The 19,632-nt window shown below is 42.9% G+C and overlaps 1 protein-coding gene across 2 annotated transcripts; it reads left to right on the plus strand.

Moving 5' to 3' along the window:
* The first annotated feature begins 291 nt into the window (after positions 1-291).
* On the plus strand, positions 292-6,331 carry adamts1 (ADAM metallopeptidase with thrombospondin type 1 motif, 1). Of its 2 annotated transcripts, XR_005696759.1 has the most exons (9): positions 292-1,327; positions 2,162-2,502; positions 2,603-2,735; positions 2,824-3,281; positions 3,375-3,561; positions 3,681-3,859; positions 4,088-4,263; positions 4,360-5,472; positions 5,859-6,331. XR_005696759.1 is itself a non-coding variant. In XM_040038328.1 (8 exons), the coding sequence occupies exons 1-8, from the start codon at positions 703-705 to the stop codon at positions 5,105-5,107; spliced, it is 2,847 nt and encodes a 948-aa protein (XP_039894262.1). In that variant the 5' UTR covers positions 292-702; the 3' UTR covers positions 5,108-6,331. The 2 variants fall into 2 exon arrangements, 1 of the variants encoding a protein (XP_039894262.1); XM_040038328.1 differs by having other exon boundaries at positions 4,360-6,331.
* Positions 6,332-19,632: the final 13,301 nt, after the last annotated feature.

Below are 19,632 nucleotides of genomic sequence, written 5' to 3' on the forward strand. Positions count from 1 at the left end.
CCAGTGAAATTCTTCGAAAGTCTATATTATAAGGTGAATGCTAATATAACCCACATACAGCAATGATACCGTGAGGGGCTTTAAGAGTAACTGTTCTGACAGATAAGCACGGACCAAAGAAGAAAAGTTCCTCTGCCAAGAGCTCTCTCCTCCACAATGATTGATTATCATGGCAACGCTCCAGGTCGCTGGTGCGTTTTCGTTGCGCACGGGATTCGGCCCCACTCAGATCAAAGGGCCCTCAGGAAAGGGGTGGTCCCGGGATATGGGGATAAATAGGAGGGACCGGCTCAGTTCTGACAGAAGGCAGAACAGACGAGACGGTCCTGCAGAGCAAAGACTTGCCTCTGACCTGACAGCTAGATTTAGACACGGAGACAACTCAGTTTTGGAGAAAGAGATAGAGAGATAGAGGCGACCTGTTGGATTTTACTGCCGCAACACTTATTGTCGTTTAATGAACGGACTTCTTTGCAACAGTTCAAATCTGCACATAACTTTTAAATGAGTTTTGCACTGGATTTGATTTTTTCTTAGTTATTTGTTTAGATTTATATACGTGTGCGTAATATTGGGTTTTGGGGGTTTTGTGAGTTCAAATACCTTTTTTTTAGTTCATGGTGGATTTTTAAAGGATTTACTTCTTCATTGTAAAGACTTAACTCTCAGTTTATCTTTCCACTTGTCGGATTCCACAGTTCCATGATGTCGTTTTTACGCATTTCCATCAGTTTAATTGCCGCTCTGTGCGTCGGCGCAGCGCACGGTGCTTGGGAGCAGGGCACCGTTGTGCCGGTCAGGTTAGACCCGACGGCCCGGTCGGAGAGCGAAACCGAACCGTGGCGGACTCTTTCCGCGGAGGAGAGCGAGAAGGAGGCGGAAATGAGGGTGTACCGGTTGGACGTATTTGGCATGCAGCTGGTTTTGCGTCTAGAGCCTGACCAGACCTTTTTGGCGCCAGGTTTTGTCTTCCACATCGTGGGGACTCCCGTGTCTGAACCGACACCGAAACCCAATAGCGGAGCCGAGCCGGGTTGCTTCTACTCGGGCACGGTGAACGGGGATGAGCGCTCCGCCGCTGCGCTCAACCTGTGCCATGGACTCAGGGGCGGATTCTACTTCAAGGGCGAAGAGTACTTTATTCAGCCCCTTAACTCCACTGATTTCTTGGGCACGGACGAGGATGTGCATACAATTCGCCGGAGAGGCCGGGCAGCTTCGGCTGAGGAGAGCACCTCCAAGTGCGGGGTCAACGAGGATGAGGAGAGGGTGCCAAAGAATCTGGGAAAAGCGGCCAGTCACGGAGCCCCTAACGCAGACCAGACAGGTAATGCTGTGCGCATTTTACACGCTGATACTCATTTTTATGACGGACTTAGCTGAAATGCGGAGAGCAGCAACATAAAAGAAGCAAAGAAAACCCAACAAGGTTATTTATGTATTTTAAAAAAACTAAAAGTATTCAGCTTTAAATATTTAAAAAAAAAAGAGCAAAGATTAGATTTTATGTTAAACGTGTAAATGTAGCAAAAGTTAATGTGTCAGGTTGCACAGCGTGCGCGATGCACTCGACTACCTTTTGACAGCTCTGTCAGCGCACTGCCAGTGAGGAAGGGAGGGGAGGAAAGGTGGGGGTGGTGTGTGTGTGTGTGTGTGGGGGGGGGGTGTTAAACTACTTTAAGAGGAAAGAAGAGGAGGAGTGTGGGTGAAGGGGGTTGGGGCCAGTCAGAGCCCGGTAGCGCTGAGGCGTGTAAACTCGCCTCCTGGTACAACTCTCATCGGCAGACACTCTTCCCCCCCACCCCACCCCCAGAAAGGATTTTCTCCCTTCGCTCTTTCTCTCTCTGGCATAATTTTCCACCAGAGAAGGTCAGTTTAAGAATGCGTGGACCCCGAGGAGGAGGAGCTGTTGGTGGTGTGACGCTGAGTCATGGCAGCCAGGCTGCTCCAGGCACATCCGGAGCTCTCCTGGGAGCCTCTATCCCTCTGAGTAGAAAAAAAAATAACGGGTCTCTGTAGCTGCTATTTAGGACACTAACTGCCCTCTAGCATTTCTTATAATTGAAGTCGTTCAGTTTATCTGGGGCAACTTGCACACTGCAGAACTCAGCAGCAAACGTAGGACTAACAGAATAAATGCTCATTAAACCTCTGCTCTCAGCTCACCACAGGGCCAGGCGTTTTGTTTCCACCCCTCGTTATCTGGAGATCATGCTGGTGGCTGACCAGTCTATGGCCGAGTTCCACGGCACGGGGCTCAAACCTTACCTCCTGACCATCATGGCAGTGGCGTCCCGCCTTTACCGCCACCCTAGCATCCACAACTCAATCAGCCTGGCGGTGGTGAAGCTGCTGGTGGTGTACGAGGAGGAGCGAGGTCCTCAGGTGTCATCCAACGCTGCCATGACTCTCCGCAACTTCTGCAAGTGGCAGCGACAGCACAATCCTCCAAGCGACCGCCACCCGGAGCACTACGACACGGCCGTGCTCTTCACCAGGACGGTAAGTCAGAGTGTTGGTTTTATGGTAGAGCATATAATAGAACAGGTGTGGAGAAATGGGGAGTATTCACGATCTTGCTCTCCACTTTCTGCTTTGTTAGGACCTTTGCGGTGCCCACTCGTGTGACACTTTGGGCATGGCGGATGTTGGCACGGTGTGTGACCCGGACAGGAGCTGCTCAATTATTGAGGATGATGGACTCCAAGCAGCATTTACAGTGGCACACGAACTGGGTAAGTAAAAAAAAGTTTGGCCATGATGTAAAATCTTTTTAATCACATGCATCACTTATTAAATAACTTATTTCATCTCCTCCTTCAGGCCACGTGTTTAACATGCCTCATGATGATGCCCAGCTGTGTTCTGGCATCAACGGTGCCCACTGGGGTTCCCACATGATGGCCTCCACCCTGTCTAACCTGGACCAGCAGCAGCCTTGGTCTCCTTGCTCCGCCCTCATGGTCACCACCTTCCTGGACAACGGCCATGGTCAGTGTCTGCTGGATAAGCCTGTTAAGCCCCAGCCACTGCCCCAGCCCCTGCCCGGGGCAGTCTATGATGCTGACCATCAGTGTCGCCTGACCTTTGGTGAAGACTCCCAGCACTGCCCTGACCCGGGCACCACTTGTGCAACTCTGTGGTGCACTGTGACTACATCCAATGGTTTGCTCGTGTGCCAAACCAAGAACTTCCCATGGGCTGATGGGACACCCTGCGGGCATGACAGCTACTGCTTGGCTGGGCACTGTCTCACTAAGAGCCAGGCCGCTAAACAACAGGTATGACCCAGACCTGATTTAAGCACTTTTTTCTACATGCTGTTAGTCTGCTGGACCAATCAAGCTATAATTTTTAAATTGCCCTGATTTCAGACTCCTGTTAATGGTGGATGGGGTCCCTGGGGTCCCTGGGGCGACTGCTCTCGGACCTGTGGTGGAGGAGTGCAGTATTCCTTCCGTGCCTGTGATAACCCTGTGCCTAAGAATGGGGGGAAATACTGCGAGGGAAAGAGGATCCAGTACCGCTCATGCAACACAGAAGTGTGCCCAGACACCAATGGTAAGAAATTTTGGCGATTAAATAGAAATAATTCACTTCCCACTCGTTACCTGGGTGTGAATGCTGGCCTGCGGTTATACACTAGCACTAAAGCTGACTTATCCTTGTCTCTTTGTCAGGCCTGTCTTTCCGTGAGGAGCAGTGCTTGGCCCACAATGACATGTCAGCTCAAGTGTCACTGGGTTCAGGCGAGGGCGTCGAGTGGGTCCCCAAGTACGCTGGAGTTTCACCTAAAGACCGCTGCAAGCTGGTGTGCAGGGCCAAGGGGACCGGATACTTCTTTGTCCTCAAGTCCAAGGTGAGAGTTTCTAAAGGCTACAAAAAACAATATTTATAGTGCACAAGTTTGTTATTACCCTCAACAGTCCTCTAAGTCATGCAGACATCCAAGTGAAAGGATTAATCATTGCACTTTTTCCCCCCACCCTCTGGGTTTCAGTCTCAGCATGGAAAAGTCACCTTCTACCTTTTGAATCTTACAAAGCAAAACTTTAATGTCCCATTTGTGCTTCTCTGCTGACCCCAGGTGGCTGACGGCACACCATGCAGCCCTGATTCCACCTCAGTCTGCGTCCAGGGCCAGTGTGTGAAGGCTGGATGTGATCGTATCATCGGCTCCAACCGGCGCTTCGATAAGTGTGGCGTGTGTGGCGGAGATGGTTCGACCTGCAAGAAGGTGTCAGGCTCTATGGAGCGTGCCAGGTAGACATCTGACCTTAAAATATTCATCACTCTTGTATCAGATTCTTTTTTAATATATATGTTGCTAAATTTATCCTCCATCTGTGTCTGTTTCAGGCCTGGTTACCAGGATGTTGTAACTATCCCTGCTGGTGCCACACACCTTGACATCAAGCAGCGTGCTCCAGCCAGTAGTCGTCACGATAACAGCTACTTGGCAGTGCGGCGCCAGGATGGAACCTATTTACTTAATGGTGATTACAAGCTGATGACCATGGAGACGGACATTCCCCTCCCAGGGGCACTCTTGCGCTACAGTGGCTCCTCAGCCACTCTGGAGCGCATCAGGAGCTTCTCCCCGCTCCCTGAGGCCCTCACAATCCAGGTGCTTTCCGTAGGGGAATCCCCGAGGCCCAGGGTTAAATACAGCTACTTTGCCCCTCGTCCCAATCATGCTGCTTCATCCTCCAACAACAACAACGTTGGAGGCCGTCGGAAGTCTATCAATGCCATCCAAGAGGTGGGAGGAGCCGAGTGGACTCTGAGGGAGTGGGGTCCCTGTTCCCAGACCTGCGGAGAAGGTGTGCAACAGAGAGCGGTCGTGTGCCTGGACTCCCAGGGACATCCCTCTGGAGACTGCCCAGAGGAGCTTCGCCCTTTGGCCTCACGGTCCTGCACCCTCCATTCCTGCCCCTCCTGGCTCCTTGGAGAATGGTCACCGTGCTCTAAGACCTGCGGCCGAGGTTTTCGTAAACGTGCGCTGCGCTGCATCGACCACAACGGGCGCACGCTAACCAACGACAGCTGTGACCCCAAAGACCGTCCGCGACCCCTGCTGGAGCTGTGCGATCAGAGTGCCTGCTGAGAACTGCATATGCAATCTAACCTTCTGTTACACCAGCACTCAGAAAGACAGCAGATTAAAAACTCTGATCTTTTCTGCCCACAGAGGCTAATGAATGTTTACATCCAGAGTGAGAGTGCTGCAGAATTCAGTGTGTCCACAATTGTCACTGTAACTATCAATATTTAGCCATTCCCTCCATCAATCCGGGGGTTAAATGTTGAACAGTAGGACTGAACATAGCTTGCTGCCTGTCTGTCCTCCTTGTAAAGCAGTGGCACATTTCATTTGCGTCCCATTGAGGGGAAGAACGCATGGACATTCCTGATTTCCCTAAAAGAGGATGCTGCTTATCATGCCAATGTCACACCTGTGTGTGTGTGTGTGTCAGACAGTATGTGTGTGTCATAATTTTAATGCATGTATATAATGTTTGTCCAAGCTGGGCTGGACAGATAAATAATGGTTGGAATGGGGGAGGAGCTTAATCGCACAGTATATAAAGAGACAAAAGGAAGAGAATAGCTCATAATCTAACTGCTCACCCCATCAGGTATGGAAAATAAGATGGCTCATAGTCATGTCCAAACTTCAGTCTGCATTTATTTATCATAAACCTGAAGCACTTCATCTTCTTTTCTATTCTTTTGTTTTAGCCAGCGGCACATTGTAACACCCAGTTTCTCTGAATGCCTCAGTATAGTGTTTTTTAGCCATATCTTGCCCTCGTCTACACAGCCTTCCAAGAGGGAATTCCTCAAAGACCAAAGAGGTGTGTGTGTGTGTGTGTGTGAACATGCGTGTGCGTGGAGGCCTAAAGAGGGACGTGTCTCCTACTACTACTTCATAAGTAAGTCTCTCCTGCCTTCTGTGAAGACACCATGTTTTGTTTTGTTTTTCCTTTTGTATAGAATATCCAAACTTTATTTATTTTTGTACAGCCTGTTAAATATAACCATGTGGCTTTTTAAAAAAATATTATTTTTTATTTGTTATTGAGGTCAAAGAAGGAAGTAGAATATATAGAGTATTTATACAGTGTTTTATATATATAAATGGTCCTAGGTTCCTGAATAAAACATCGCATTAACTTGTGCAATTTATGTGTCCCGAGTTGTTTGTCTGACTCAAAGTTATGCATTATTAGCAGAGCCCAACGTTTATCAGCCGATATTAGCTATTTGCTGAGATCTCAGTACTGGAATTTATGATGGAGTAAAGAATAAACAAGAGAAACATCCTTTAGCCTTTTTGTACGTGTTGATATTGTTTTAATCTGACAATCGACTATTGTGCGGGCAACTTCCCAACCAGCTCATACAAGTAGAGTCAGGCACAGCATAAGCAAGTAATTCACAACTACATTATTTTTAAACTGCATAGCCGTATTACCTCAATAAGGACTCTAAAATAACTAAACTTAAGGGAAATTACTCTATGTTTCGTATGACTGAAAGAAAAAATATCAGCTAATATATATCAACTGCTTAAATCAATAAATATTGGTTGGTATCAGTATTGGTCTTAAAATCAGGCTATAACAAATTATAAAAGCAGGCTGTAGCTGCCAGCTGTTTGCTAGGCTCCATCTCCACTAATTTGACAGGACCTCTCAATTGTGTTTATGGTGTCTGTGGCCCTATGAGCATTTTTAATGCATTTTGTATGACAGACAACATTCCTCAGTGTGGGAAAGTCCGTCCAAGACATCTGTGTGACAGTTGTGGTCAGTGAAAGCATGTTACCTCGCTAATCCAGTCTATTAGGGTCAGCTGATGCACTCCAATACACACATGCACCTTAAAAAATATCTAACTTTAAAATGAGACTTCACCGAGCCGCTACATTCATCTGTTACATACAGCCCATGGTTCCAGTGAGCTCTGGGGGCCTGTTTGACAACTTCTTCTTTATTATTTATTGATGGTTGGCAAACAGCAAAATGGAGTTTGACGACTTTTGATTTTTGTGTCTTTGTGTGTGATTCAGAGTTCATCCACTAGATGGGACTACATCAATTTATTCTCCTCCACTATGACTCCTTAACCACTATATTCCATAACTAACCATATAGAGGTCTGTGTCTCAGAAACGTTTGGGTTGCAAAAGGAAAGAGGGAAGGGCTTTAGTCATTTGGGTGAACTGGCCCCTTTAAATAATGGTGTAACTGGACTGAAGACTGCAAAACAATCAGTTCATTAGCTGTTATCAGCCCAAATCTGTTGTTTGAGCTGCTCACAAAACCTTTTTATATGCTCATTATTATCAGAATCAGAGTACTTTATTATTCTGTGAGGAAATTATATAATCACAGTTGCTCCCCGAGCTTCTGAAAAAACAGGGTGAAATATTTTTTCTCTGAAAAATTAAAATCAATGCCAGAGAAGCTTAAAATAATTATAGGAAAAAGTGAATTCCACAACAACTGCAGGACTGACATTTTAATAGTAAGACAGCAGGAATAAATAACAAACAGGAGAAATATATACAAAACAAGAAAAAGGCACACATTAGAGAACAGGTCACATGACATGATATCATTTTCTCTGCAATTTCTACTCATAGTTTTAACCGAATAACAAATAGCATGTATTTAAAAGTCACAGACAATGAAAACTAACAGAAATCTGTGCTGAATTTGTTATGTTGTAAGTTCAATTCACTTCAATCTGTATAGTGCCAAATAGAATGAAATGATGGCTCTCTCAAGGTGTTTCACTCTGTAAGGTAAGGCAACAAGCTTACAGTATTAAAAAGTAAACCCCAACAGACAAACCCCTTTGAGCCGAGCACTAGGCCACAGTGGGGAGGAAGAAACCGCTGGCAGAACCAGGCTCAGTGAGTGGGGGCCATTTCACGACTGCTCCAAGGGTTTTCAAAAATAACTTGATCAATTAAAGAGCCATTATGATTTTAAAACTAGCTCATTTAAAGTCTCCAATTAGTTTTAAAGAATGTTTTCAGTGGATATCACAGTTTCCCTACATTTCAGAAACCTTATTTTGTCTGCTGGTGCAGTTGTTCCACCGAAACTTGTATTTTTCTTTCTTTTCTTATGTTAGTCTCAACATCATGGGATCTTGCATTGCCAGTGCTTCACAGCATTGCAACAAAGAAGTGGATCGCAGATGATCATAAGCATATGATGCCAAATGAAGCTGTGCAGCAGGAGCACGCCACAGATGAATTACAGGAAGCTGTGAAACCAAATGACAGTGCATCACAGGTTGGAGATAGAAATGATGCAGATCATAGCTCACGTGGGTCTCAAGTGAGCCATCTTGAGACCCACATTACTACCAAATTAGTAGAGTTTCCTCCACTCGTGCTAAACAGGAAGCAGGACACGCAGCCATGCTGGAACGTGCCGCAGCGTTGAAGAAAAAGCAACAAGTTGAGTTTGAATTGGCCAGGATTAGGCAACATCTTGAGCTTGAAACAGCAAGAGTCAAAGCTGAAAAGGAAGAGTTAGAGCTGGAGATTGCATTAGCTGAAAGCCAAGCAAAGTTAAAGGTCCTTAAAGAATATGAAAGATCTGAAGATGGTCTGAGAAGTTATGTATCAATACAAAGATCGCAAGGTCGAGGAGTTAAAAAGGAAAGGGTTGGCATGATGCTCCCCACAACAAACTGATGTTATCACTGAGTTACTTGTGAAACAGCAGCAGCTGGCTCAGTTGCCAACAAAGGACATTCCTGTTTTTAGAGGTGATGCACTAGCCTTCATAAGAGCCTCCGAGCATGCAGTAGAGCAAAAGACTGATAACAATCAAGATAAGTTGTATTTCTTGGAACAATTCACTGCTGGCGAACCACAGGAGCTAATTCACAGTTGTGTACACATGACTCCTAGCAAAGGTTACCATGAGGCCAAACAGTTGCTACATAAGCACTATGGAGATGAGCTAAGGATCGCAAATGCATTCATTTAGAAAGCACTCAAATGGCCCCAAGTGAAAAATGATGACAGCAAAGCATTAAATGCTTATGTTATGTTTTTGACTGGATGTCGCAACATCATGGAGGATGTTGAATTTTTGGAAGAGATGGATAATCCTACCAATCTACGTACAGTGATATCCAAGCTGCCCTACAAAACCCAAAAACATTGGCGTGTTGAGGCATTTGAATTCCAAGAGAAAAGGGGTAAAAGAGCAAGATTTGCTGACTTCATGAACTTCATAGACCGCCAAGCTAAAATAGCTATGGATCCACTCTTTGGTAATATCCCAGACAACCATGTAATGACAAGTGGAAAGAGTGACCAAAGGGAAAGGTATCCAGCAAAGAAAGCGTTTCGGGGAAGCAATTTTGCCACCAACATTCCACTGAGAACAAAAGACCACAAGAAACAAACATTAAAACAGAAAACTTAATCAAAACAGTGAGTGCTTTTGAGAAGCCATGTTTTTACTGTCAGCAGCTTCACACTCTTGTTTCTTGTGGCAAGGTTAAGAATCAACCACACAAAGAACAAGTAGACTTGTGGAAGTCAAAAGGACTCTGTTTTGGATGTTTGGTTTCTGGGCGTCTCAGCAAGTTCTGCAAACGAAGAATGGAATGTAAAGAATGTTCACTAAAATCTAAAATGAGTGTTAAATACATAGAGACATACGCCTTTTTAGACCCGGGAAGCACGGAAACATTTTGCACTGAAGATCTGCAAAGGAAACTGAATGTTAAAGGAAAGCGTACACAGATACTCCTAAGTACCATGAGTCAAGAAAACCCAGGAGAACAGAAACTCATGAATAGTTTTGTTATATCAGACCTGGAAGTGTGTGGGTTGGAAGATTCCAAGTTCACTGACTTACCCAAGGTGTTTACTCACACTAGTATACCTGTGAGTAGTGGAAACATACCCAAACTGTCAGACATTCATAAATGGTCGTATCTACATGAAGTGAGGCTACCAGAGATAGAGGCTAGTGTAGAGCTGCTTATATGAGTTAACTGTGCAAAAGCAATGGAGCCATGGCGTGTCATTAATGGACAAAATGGAGGTCCTTGTGCAGTGAAGACCACCATTGGTTGGGTTGTGAATGGACCCATAAGCAAAGAACTAAACGGCACAGAAGACAAAGAACCACATTTCTCAGTAAGCAGAATCTCCTTGGTGGAAGTTGAGAAGCTTCTAGTCCAACAGTACAATATAGATTTTTCAGAACATAATTATGATGACGAAGAGGAAATGTCACAAGAAGACAAAACAGTTTCTAAGATCAGTAGAAAAGACAACGACCTTCGAAAATGACACTATAGCATTGGATTGCCGCTCAGGAATGAAAATATCCAAATGCCAAACAACCGTTGTGTTGCAGAACAGCGAATAGCATGTTTGCTCTGGAAGTTTAAGAAGAATCTTCAATTTTTTTGAAGAGTACAAGGCTTTCGTGGAAAACATCATCACCAAGGACTATGCAGTTCATGTGCCAGACCACCAGTTGAGCCATGATGACAACAGAGTGTTCTATATACCACACCATGGGGTGTATCACCCGAAGAAGAGAAAGTTGCGAGTCGTGTTTGACTGTACGGCTTCATACCAGGATATGTCTCTAAACAAGGAGTTACTGCAGGGACCAGATCTAACCAACACGCTGTTGCTTGTTCTTTTAAGATTCCATGAAGAACCAGTAGCGCTGATGGCAGACATTGAATCAATGTTTTACCAAGTCAACGTACCAGAACGAGATGCTGATCTTCTTCGTTTTCTCTGGTGGCCAGATGGCAAGCTGGATGAGCCCATGAAGAAATATAGGATAATGGTGCATCTCTTTGGAGCTACTTCCTCACCAAGTGTCACCTCATATGCACTAAGAAGAACGGCAGAAGATCACAAGGAAGAAGCGTCTCCAGAGGCTGTTTAGACAGTCCTGTGCAACTTCTACGTAGATGACTGTCTGAAAGGTGTAGCTACAGAAGAAGCTGCAGTGAAATTAGTCAGTGATCTTCGTGCTTTGTGTACCAGTGGAGGGTTTACATTAACAAAGTGGACAAGTAACAGTAGGAAAGTGTTGATCTCAATTCCTGAAGAACACAGAGCAAGTGAAGTGAAAGATCTGCATCTTAGGCATGACACTGAGAGAACTCTCAGTGTACAGTGGGACATAGAAACAGATACCTTCACTTACACCATAAAGCTGCAAGACAAGCCAATAACCAGAAGAGGCATTTTGTCAGTCATTAATTCCATATGTGACCCTCTTGGCTTTTTAGCACCAGTCATCTTGCCTGCGAAACATTTGTTGAAAGATCTCTGTAAAGAGCAGCATGGTTGGGACAAAGAGATCAACGAAAAGCATGCAAAATTTTGGAGAAAATGGCAAGAAGATGTTGTACTCCTCTCTAACTTCCATTTGAGTAGATGCCTAATGCCTACAGGTTTGGATGCACTGTTGTTGTGCAGTTGCACCATTTTTCCGATGCTTCAGATTATGCATGGAACTGTCTCCATCAACCTGTTGATGGAAAACAGACGAGGCAAGAGACATTGCGCTTTACTCATTGGGAAATCAAGAGTTTCTCCACTCAAGCAAATCACAATCCCCATGCTTGAGCTGACTGCAGCAGTGATTTCAGTGAGGATGGACAGATTACTGCGACAAGAGCTTCATGTTCCTCTGCAACAGTCAGTCTTCTGGACAGACAGTACAACTGTGCTTAGATACGTTGCCAGTGAAACATCTCGCTTCAAAACCTTTGTTCCAAATAGAGTTTCGCTGATTTGAGAAGCAACCAAGCCATCGCAATGGAAGTATGTGACATTGGCAGAAAATCCTGCAGATCAAGCAAGCAGAGGCTTAATGGCAAAGGATCTGTTGGAAGGAGGTTCATGAATTCACGAGCCAAACTATCTTCTAGATGAAAATGAATGTCCAGAACAGCCAGTGTGAAAGAAGGAAAACCTTCAAAATGATCCACAAGTCAAGACTTCAGCAAGTGTTAATATACACTTAAAGTTGAAGAAGGCATGGAACCAATGAACCGTGTGATTGACTACTATTCAGACTGGAATAAACTGAAAAGATCAGTGGCCTGGATGACGAAGCTAAGGGAGGGGCTGTGGATGTTAAAAGAAGAAAGCGAACATTTCTCAAAAATAATCCAGAAAAATGAAAATGATCCTGAAAAGCAAAAATTTAAGTTGCAGGTGCACATGGAGAAATTTAAATCTGCAATGGAAAGAAAGGCACTTGCTTTGGAGGATCTTGAGGCTGCCAAATCAGAAATTGTTCGCTTCACCCTACAGAAAGGAAGACATCTCAGTTGTGGCAGTCAGTTGTTCAAATTAGACCCAGATCTTCGTGATGGGATGCTGAGAGTTGGTGGCAGACTCAATACATCGGGCTTGCCAGAAAATGCTAAACAACCAACAAAATCTCTGAACTCATCTTGACGGACATCCATCAAAGAACTAGTCACTGCGGTCACAATTACGTGCTGGCGCAGCTGCGATGCAGATATTGGTTTCCACAAGCCAATTTGGCAGTTAGAAAGATAATCAACAAATGTCAAACTTGCCGTAGGATTTCTGGAAAGGTTGGTGAGCAGAAGATGGACACAGATTCCTGTATCAATGCGATTCGACGTTTCATTTGCAGAAGAGGTCAAGTCACCATAATGAGGTCAGATAATGTCACAAACTTTGTGGCAGCTGAAAGGGAGTTGAGGGAAGCCATTCAACGACTGGATAATGACAAAATAGAAAGAGTCCTACAACCAAAAGGTATAAAGTGGATTTTTATCAGCCCAGCTGCTTCACATAAAGGTGGGGTCTGGGAGAAACAAATTCAAACAGTGCGGCGAATTCTCACCGCTCTTTTTTTTTGCGCCTGTACCGTTTGGTTCTTTAGTTGTCAGAATTGCTGTCTGAAGGCCAACAAAGATACCCAACAGTCCATTTGATCGACCTTTGTTGTTATTATTATTTATTTTATTTTATTTTCAGTTGTTACAGATGGGACAGACATGGCTGGGGGATAGGAAAGGGAGAAACAAAAATGAAGGAAAAGAGGGGAAGAGGGAGAGAGAGAAAGGGCACTTAAAAAGAAAAAAAAATCTCCCGGATCACCTGTTGAGAGAAAAAAAAAAAAGAGAAAAGAAGCACAAAAAGAGAGCAACGTAATAAACACAACACCATCGCATTTATCTAGCCAAGTGTAAATAACAGTAAATACTAATATTGAATGTTGTTGTGCAGCATGCAGGACCGACAGCGCACAGTGTGCTTTGAGGTAGCAGCCAAGAAAGGTGTAGTTTGTGTCTATGGACAGTAAACACCCGTGTGTACACCAGTGTGCACACCTGTGTGGATGAGCACGCTTGTATTCAAAAGGTTTCTCTATGTAACGATCTGCTAGAGCAGTGGTTCCCAAACTTTTTTCGGTAGGCCCCGCCTTTGTTTTACAAAAAAATCTTCGCGCCCCACCCCCTCCAACCACACACACCCATATTTTGTTTTAAACTCCCGTGCAGTTTATTTCACACCTTAAACATTTAGTAAACAATGAAACTAATAAAAGTAAACTGCAATAAATTACAGGCAGCAATAAAATAAACTATTAACTCTTTTACGCCACGTCCACACCTACACGGGTATCTTTGAAAATGCAGCTTTTTTTCTATGCGTTTGGACCTTTCGTCCACATGTAAACAGCGTTTCGATTCACAGAAGAAGGAGATTTTTTACAACTCAGTTTTTGCGTTTACGTGTGGACGAGGAATACGGAGTTTGTCACGCAGCATCAAAGGTATGTGCCTTTTTTTCATGCTGTGCGCCACGTTATTGTTTACATGAGAAGAATTTCTACAGTGGCGGAAAGAGACAAAATACTGTTAATCTGACTATCTGCAGTTTTTACACGCTTACATACACACACGCAGTTACTGTCTCTCCATTTACAAAGGCAGAGGCGTCACGGTGTGATTATTTTACGTGTAGTTGCTTTTTTTCCTCCTGTGTAATAATATTCAACATTGCTATCAATACATTTTTCAAAAAATGTCTCTCTGTGCAAAATGGGTTCAAAAACATAAACAACTGTGGGATACTGTTTGTCCGTGATTTGAACCAAGGGAACAAATTGTGGCAAGAGCAGCCTGATATTATTTATATCCCACTGTAACTTTACTGTATAAAGAGCTAACATCTCCAAAATGTCAGGAGTAGTTAGTCATTATGAGAAGTGTTTGTGAACAAAAAATCAAGAACGTGGGATACTGTTTGTCCGTGATTTGGACAGCCCAGCGCGTGCTCCCAACGCAGGGGAAACTAATTCTGTCGGCTGACCTACCTTGGCACTTGTGCAGGTGAAGCCAAAGGCAAGATATGCTTCATCATATTTTCTAGTATTTGGCTTGGAATGAACTTGGTTTGAAAACATATTTGGCGATGCTTCATCTTCTGCTTTGCATTTGTGTGGGAGCCCCGTCAAAAACCTCTCCATTATGCTAGCTGTGTCCAAGGGTTCTTTTTTTTTTTTTTTAATTCATACTGAGGCCCCTCCCGCGATGGCCCCCCTAGGGAGAACGCCCCCCACTTTGGGAACCTCTATGCTATGACATGATACTGATATTGCTAGGTTGAACACATGTTAAAGGAGAGAGTGTGAGTGGATAAGAAAAGAGTGTAGTGGATTCTTATCTGGAGTGCAGTCAATATAACCATGGAGTGGTGCCGGGGTTGCGGTAGAGCTGTCTGTCCACATAGAGCAGGTCCACGGCGATGACGGCACGGGGGAATCTTTCTGGATAAAATTATGTCGGACTGGGAACAAGACCATGCGACGTTCCAGGATCTCTTTGGGGAACTGGTCGTTCACGCTGAAATCCGTTCCTTTCAGCTCCCTGCCACGACTCTTCATCTGTTCCTTTTGTTTGAAGTGGCCGAATTTGGCCACAGTTACACGTGGTCTCCCGGTCGCTGACCTCACGGCCCCCATACGATGCATTCTTTCAAAGGCGATGTTCTTCACAGTGTCCTCCGGCAGCTTCAGGTGGATTTTAATGAAGCTTTTCACCGTTGTTTCCGCGTCCTCTCCGGCCGATTCTGGAATACCAGAAAACACAAGTTTATCGCTCATGCTACGGGCTTGTAGATCGATAACGGTCTCTTTTATTTTTTTATTTTCTATGTTTAGCTGGGTCACATTTTCGGTGAGAGATTTGACCGACTCCCGTAGCGTGGCGTTTTCAGCAGCAAGTGTTTCCACCTGCTGCCCGCAGAACTCCAGGAATTTTCTCAGAGATTTAAATTGGTGTAAAATCTCCACCAGGGACAGAAAAGCATTGAAACTGGACAATCGCTTGTCGATTTAATCCAGGATGTCTGCAAAGACTTTGCCGGCAGGCGATGTTGTGCCTGGGGAGTCTCCCAGGCGACATCTTTTCGATGACGGCGTCTCAATTCTGGCCAGGGAAGATGCACTTTGGGCCTTCTTCATCACTATGTCCTGGAAGCACCGATCTATGAAATCTTGGAGAGCATCTAAACTCTCCCCGTTGTCCTCCAGGATGTTAGAGATGAAAAGACAGATGTTGTTAGTTCTATAAAAATTGATTAGTATATTTAGTATACTTGAAGCTTAAAGAAACTTTGTCAAATTCTACGCTACCATTTGCTTTTTTTCCCACCAAATCTCCGGCGTCTGACGTCACCTACAACATGGGTTGCTTACCTTTTCCCATCACTTCCGTCACTTACCTGCCTCCTCTTTTTCTTTTTCTTTCTTACCTTTGAGAAAGTTCCACTTAATTTTTTTAGAAAAAAGAAAATTTATAATTAAAATGACAAACTCTCCAAACAATATATTTTTTAGCTTTGACGTGTTTAATAACTATTTATTGATTGAACTATAATGTAAGCGCAGTGCTGGTGTGCAGGGGCTCTATATGCCTTGTGGGGGATGCTGACATATTATAAACTGTTGTGTCTATATCAAGCTTTTAGCCAAATATAAGCAGAGATATTTGTATCTTTCTTAAAAATCCAGATCCTTACAGATTATTTGAGAAATGGATCAACAGCTATCACTACTTGAAGCACTCTAAGTCCTGCAGTTGATCCAGTGCAGCTGGTCTCAGAAAATGAAGAAAAAGCCTGATCACCTTCTCCACAAAAACAAGGTGAGTTTAATGTTGTGATTGATTTAGTTTTTCAAGGGATGTATGTTACTTGATTTATAAACTGTTTATGTTGCAACAGAATGCTGTTATGTGTATGCAACTCTATGTGTGTTATAATTCTTTGTAGGGCTGTGCGATATAACCAAAATCTCATATAACACATTTCTCATCCCGATAACGATATATATCGCAAAATAGTGCATTTTCTGTAAATTCTGTGAATCTCGGGCAACTCGACTCCCGTGAAGTGTTTATATTGTCATCATTTATTTCGTTTATTTTGAAAAGTCTCAATAGGATCTTTAGCTTTATTGTGAAAGGTTTATGTGGAAAATAAACAAGTGGTGGTTTTGCTGTCGTTGCTAACGAACTAACGCGTGAAAACAGTCGCTTGTCCGTCTGTAGTGTGGTGATTTTAAATATAAGAGAACGAGAGAACTTTAAGAAATTAGTATAGCTACTACAGTGACCATCAAAATGATGAAAAAATATTGCTGTAAACAGTTTATTTTGTGACACCATGAAACAAACAATAGTGTATAATATGAAACGATAGAGGTTTTAATATCGCCATCTGATATATTTCATCATATTGCACAGTCCTAATCCTTTGCATTTTTCTTCATTTTTTTTAACCTTAAACATACGCAACAGCAACAAAAAACAAACTTTTTTAAAATATATTTTTGTTTCTCTGTTTTTCCTCAGAATAAATTGTGACTGAGATGGAGTTCCTGTATGAACTGAACAACTGAAAATCCAAGGAAAAGCGGATTGTATTTTATTTAAAGCTCAATTAGAACTTGATGGACTAACATGCTGCATTCAGGACTTTATCACACTGGTATATGAAGAGTGGTAACAAGAGAAATTGTGCACACACAACGTGTCACTTTATGCTTGTGCTTCCCCTAGCCTGGTATCACTTTGTAGTCACTTGTCTTATTATTGTCTTATTTGTTGCGATTCAGGGGCTGTGCGCACAAGCAGAGGTTTTTGCTTGGGAAGTTACCTTGACCTCATTTTCAGAGGCTTCTCTAACATGTAATTGTTGTGAAATATGTCAGACTTTTTCCTCTACTTTAACAGCTAAGAGCATTTGAACATAGCGGCGAAAAAGGTGTGCACTGAGGATTTTGAACTATGATGTTTAAGTGTTGTCACTGCTGAGGATTTGTGGACACAGATCCTTATTCACTTAGCCGCTGTTCACAGTTTAAGTCTTCATCCGAACATGCACTTCTAATTGTACTTTGCTCCTCACTGTCTTTGAAAAGCAAGAGCTGACAAAACAAGTCCAGTAAATGCACTTTTTGGTTTTAGTTTGTTTTATTTATTGTATGGAGAAAAGTCTTGTCAGCTCTGTGCTGAGAGGGCTGTGGTTATCCATCCGTCCTGTTCTAATAAACCCAAATTTCAGGAACATCTTCTTTAGATCTGTTCAGTTCTATTCATGTGGCACCACTTAAACAGTCAACAAATCTTGACTCAAATTATGTTATATTGTAAGGTAAAGACTCCAAAGAGTTAATCTAGGACAAATGTTCACACAAAAGTGAATTGCATTCACTTCATTGATGAAGTGAATGCAATTCAGTAATCAAAGGTGAGCGGCTATAACTGACTACATGTGTATACTGTATTATGTTTGGCTGAGGCAAAACAACCACAAGGCAGTGATTCTAACTTAAAGGTACTCTGGATATTATTAAATGTTATATTTTTTGTTTGTCAGGTGTCCTTTTTGAAGAAAACACATAGGAGCCACTTGAATGAATGTATATAAACACATTTACATGACGGAAAATTTCAAGGAAATAAAAATGCTCAAATTTGAAAGTTTATACAGTGAAGAAATTTAATTTTACGTTTTATAGCAGAAGGAAATGCCTGTAAATAGTACAGATAATATACTGTTAATCTACAGAATTTTCCGTTTTATCATTTACGGAAAAGTCCTTCAACTTCCATAATAAAAAACTGAAAATGTACTGGCAGAAAATTACCAGGACATTTTTTTGTTTTTCTATGGAATTCTTTTTTACAGTGTAGCTGTGTAGCTTGTCTTTGACTTGGACGTCCTTCTACCTTGAAGACACAAAACTCAGTCTATGTTGGCGTTCTGTACATGACCACAGACAACATGGTTGTATGCACTGAGTGACTTGTGTGCCTGAAATTTCTCTCTGGTGTATACACTGGGTTGCTCCACCAAATATGTGTATATATTTGCCCACATGGATATTTTGCCATCTACCAATGTCTTCCACTCAATCTGTAATATCACAAGGAAGTAATTTACTGGTCATCAAAGTTTATTTGCTCAGGTAGTTTTCCCCGTTTTTGGGGGGATAATCGGTTGATTATCTATCTACCTATTACACTCCGCTATACTTCAGTTTCCAAATTACACATGCATCCATACCTACGTCATCAAATGTTAGTAAAACAATTTGCGTGCTTATATGAAATATCCTCCTCCCTCCTTTTGCGCCTTGAGAAAGGACCTCCCCAAAGCACAACATATGTAACAGTAGTGATGGGAAAATGAAGCTCGTATCACCACGAAAAACACAGCACAAATCCTGCCAATGATTCCATTTTTTTTTTTTTAAACTGCAGCAAAACCGCCATAAGTCCTTGGCGAAAAAGGTGAAAAATAGCTCTTTAGGATTGAGGGTGTAACTATTGCACCTATTGTAACTATTAAATATTGTGTACTTGTGCTTTAGATGGAGAAGTTGTACAGCGAGATATCCACAGGCAGGAATGATTTCCTGTGTCATTCAGCGGTGTATTTGGGTAATCTCAGTCTATCGCCGTACGTGCTCCTGGGACTGGCCACTATGTCATGGAGTGGGTGGGGTGTATTCTCCAGCATTGCCATTAACCTGCCAGTTCAGGTTATTGTTTAATTTCTCATCTCTGTTCGCCTGTGTTTTTGTTTTGTGGTAGTTATCAGCCTAAAGAAACAGTTCTTTAGTTTTGTCTCCCGCGCGTTCTGCTTTTGGGTCCCCTCCTCAAACACACCAGCCATTCCAGCCATGACAACCTCTTAATTTCAAATTAATTAAACCAATTAAACCATATCCAAACTTTATTTATTTTGGACAGCCTGTATAATTATTTGACTTAATAAAATGTTATTTATACATTTTGTTATTAAAGTCAAAGAAGGAAGTGGAACACAAAGAGTATTTTTGCTGTGTTTTATATCTATTTGACCCTTAGTGACCTAAACAATCAGTGGCTTCTAACTGTAACCATCACATCTAAATGACAGTTGTACAGGGGGTTGGTAAAGACTCAGAGTTATCCATTATTAGTAGAGCCCAGCTTATATCAGTCAATGTTAGCTATTTGCCAATATAACAGAAGTGCCATTTATTATGAAAAGAAAGTTTAAGAAGCAAAGGAGAA

Source organism: Simochromis diagramma, unplaced genomic scaffold (genome assembly GCF_900408965.1).
Source record: "Simochromis diagramma unplaced genomic scaffold, fSimDia1.1 OVJJ01000413.1, whole genome shotgun sequence".
NCBI lineage: Eukaryota > Metazoa > Chordata > Actinopteri > Cichliformes > Cichlidae > Simochromis > Simochromis diagramma.

Bases quoted from the DNA above. Each gene is read 5' to 3' on its own strand.
- adamts1 (XM_040038328.1), top strand. From the start codon at position 703: ATGATGTCGTTTTTACGCATTTCCATCAGTTTAATTGCCGCTCTGTGC. The intron at 2,503-2,602 runs GTAAGTCAGAGT...CTGCTTTGTTAG, and splicing joins CCGTGCTCTTCACCAGGACG to GACCTTTGCGGTGCCCACTC. The intron at 4,264-4,359 runs GTAGACATCTGA...TGTCTGTTTCAG, and splicing joins GGCTCTATGGAGCGTGCCAG to GCCTGGTTACCAGGATGTTG.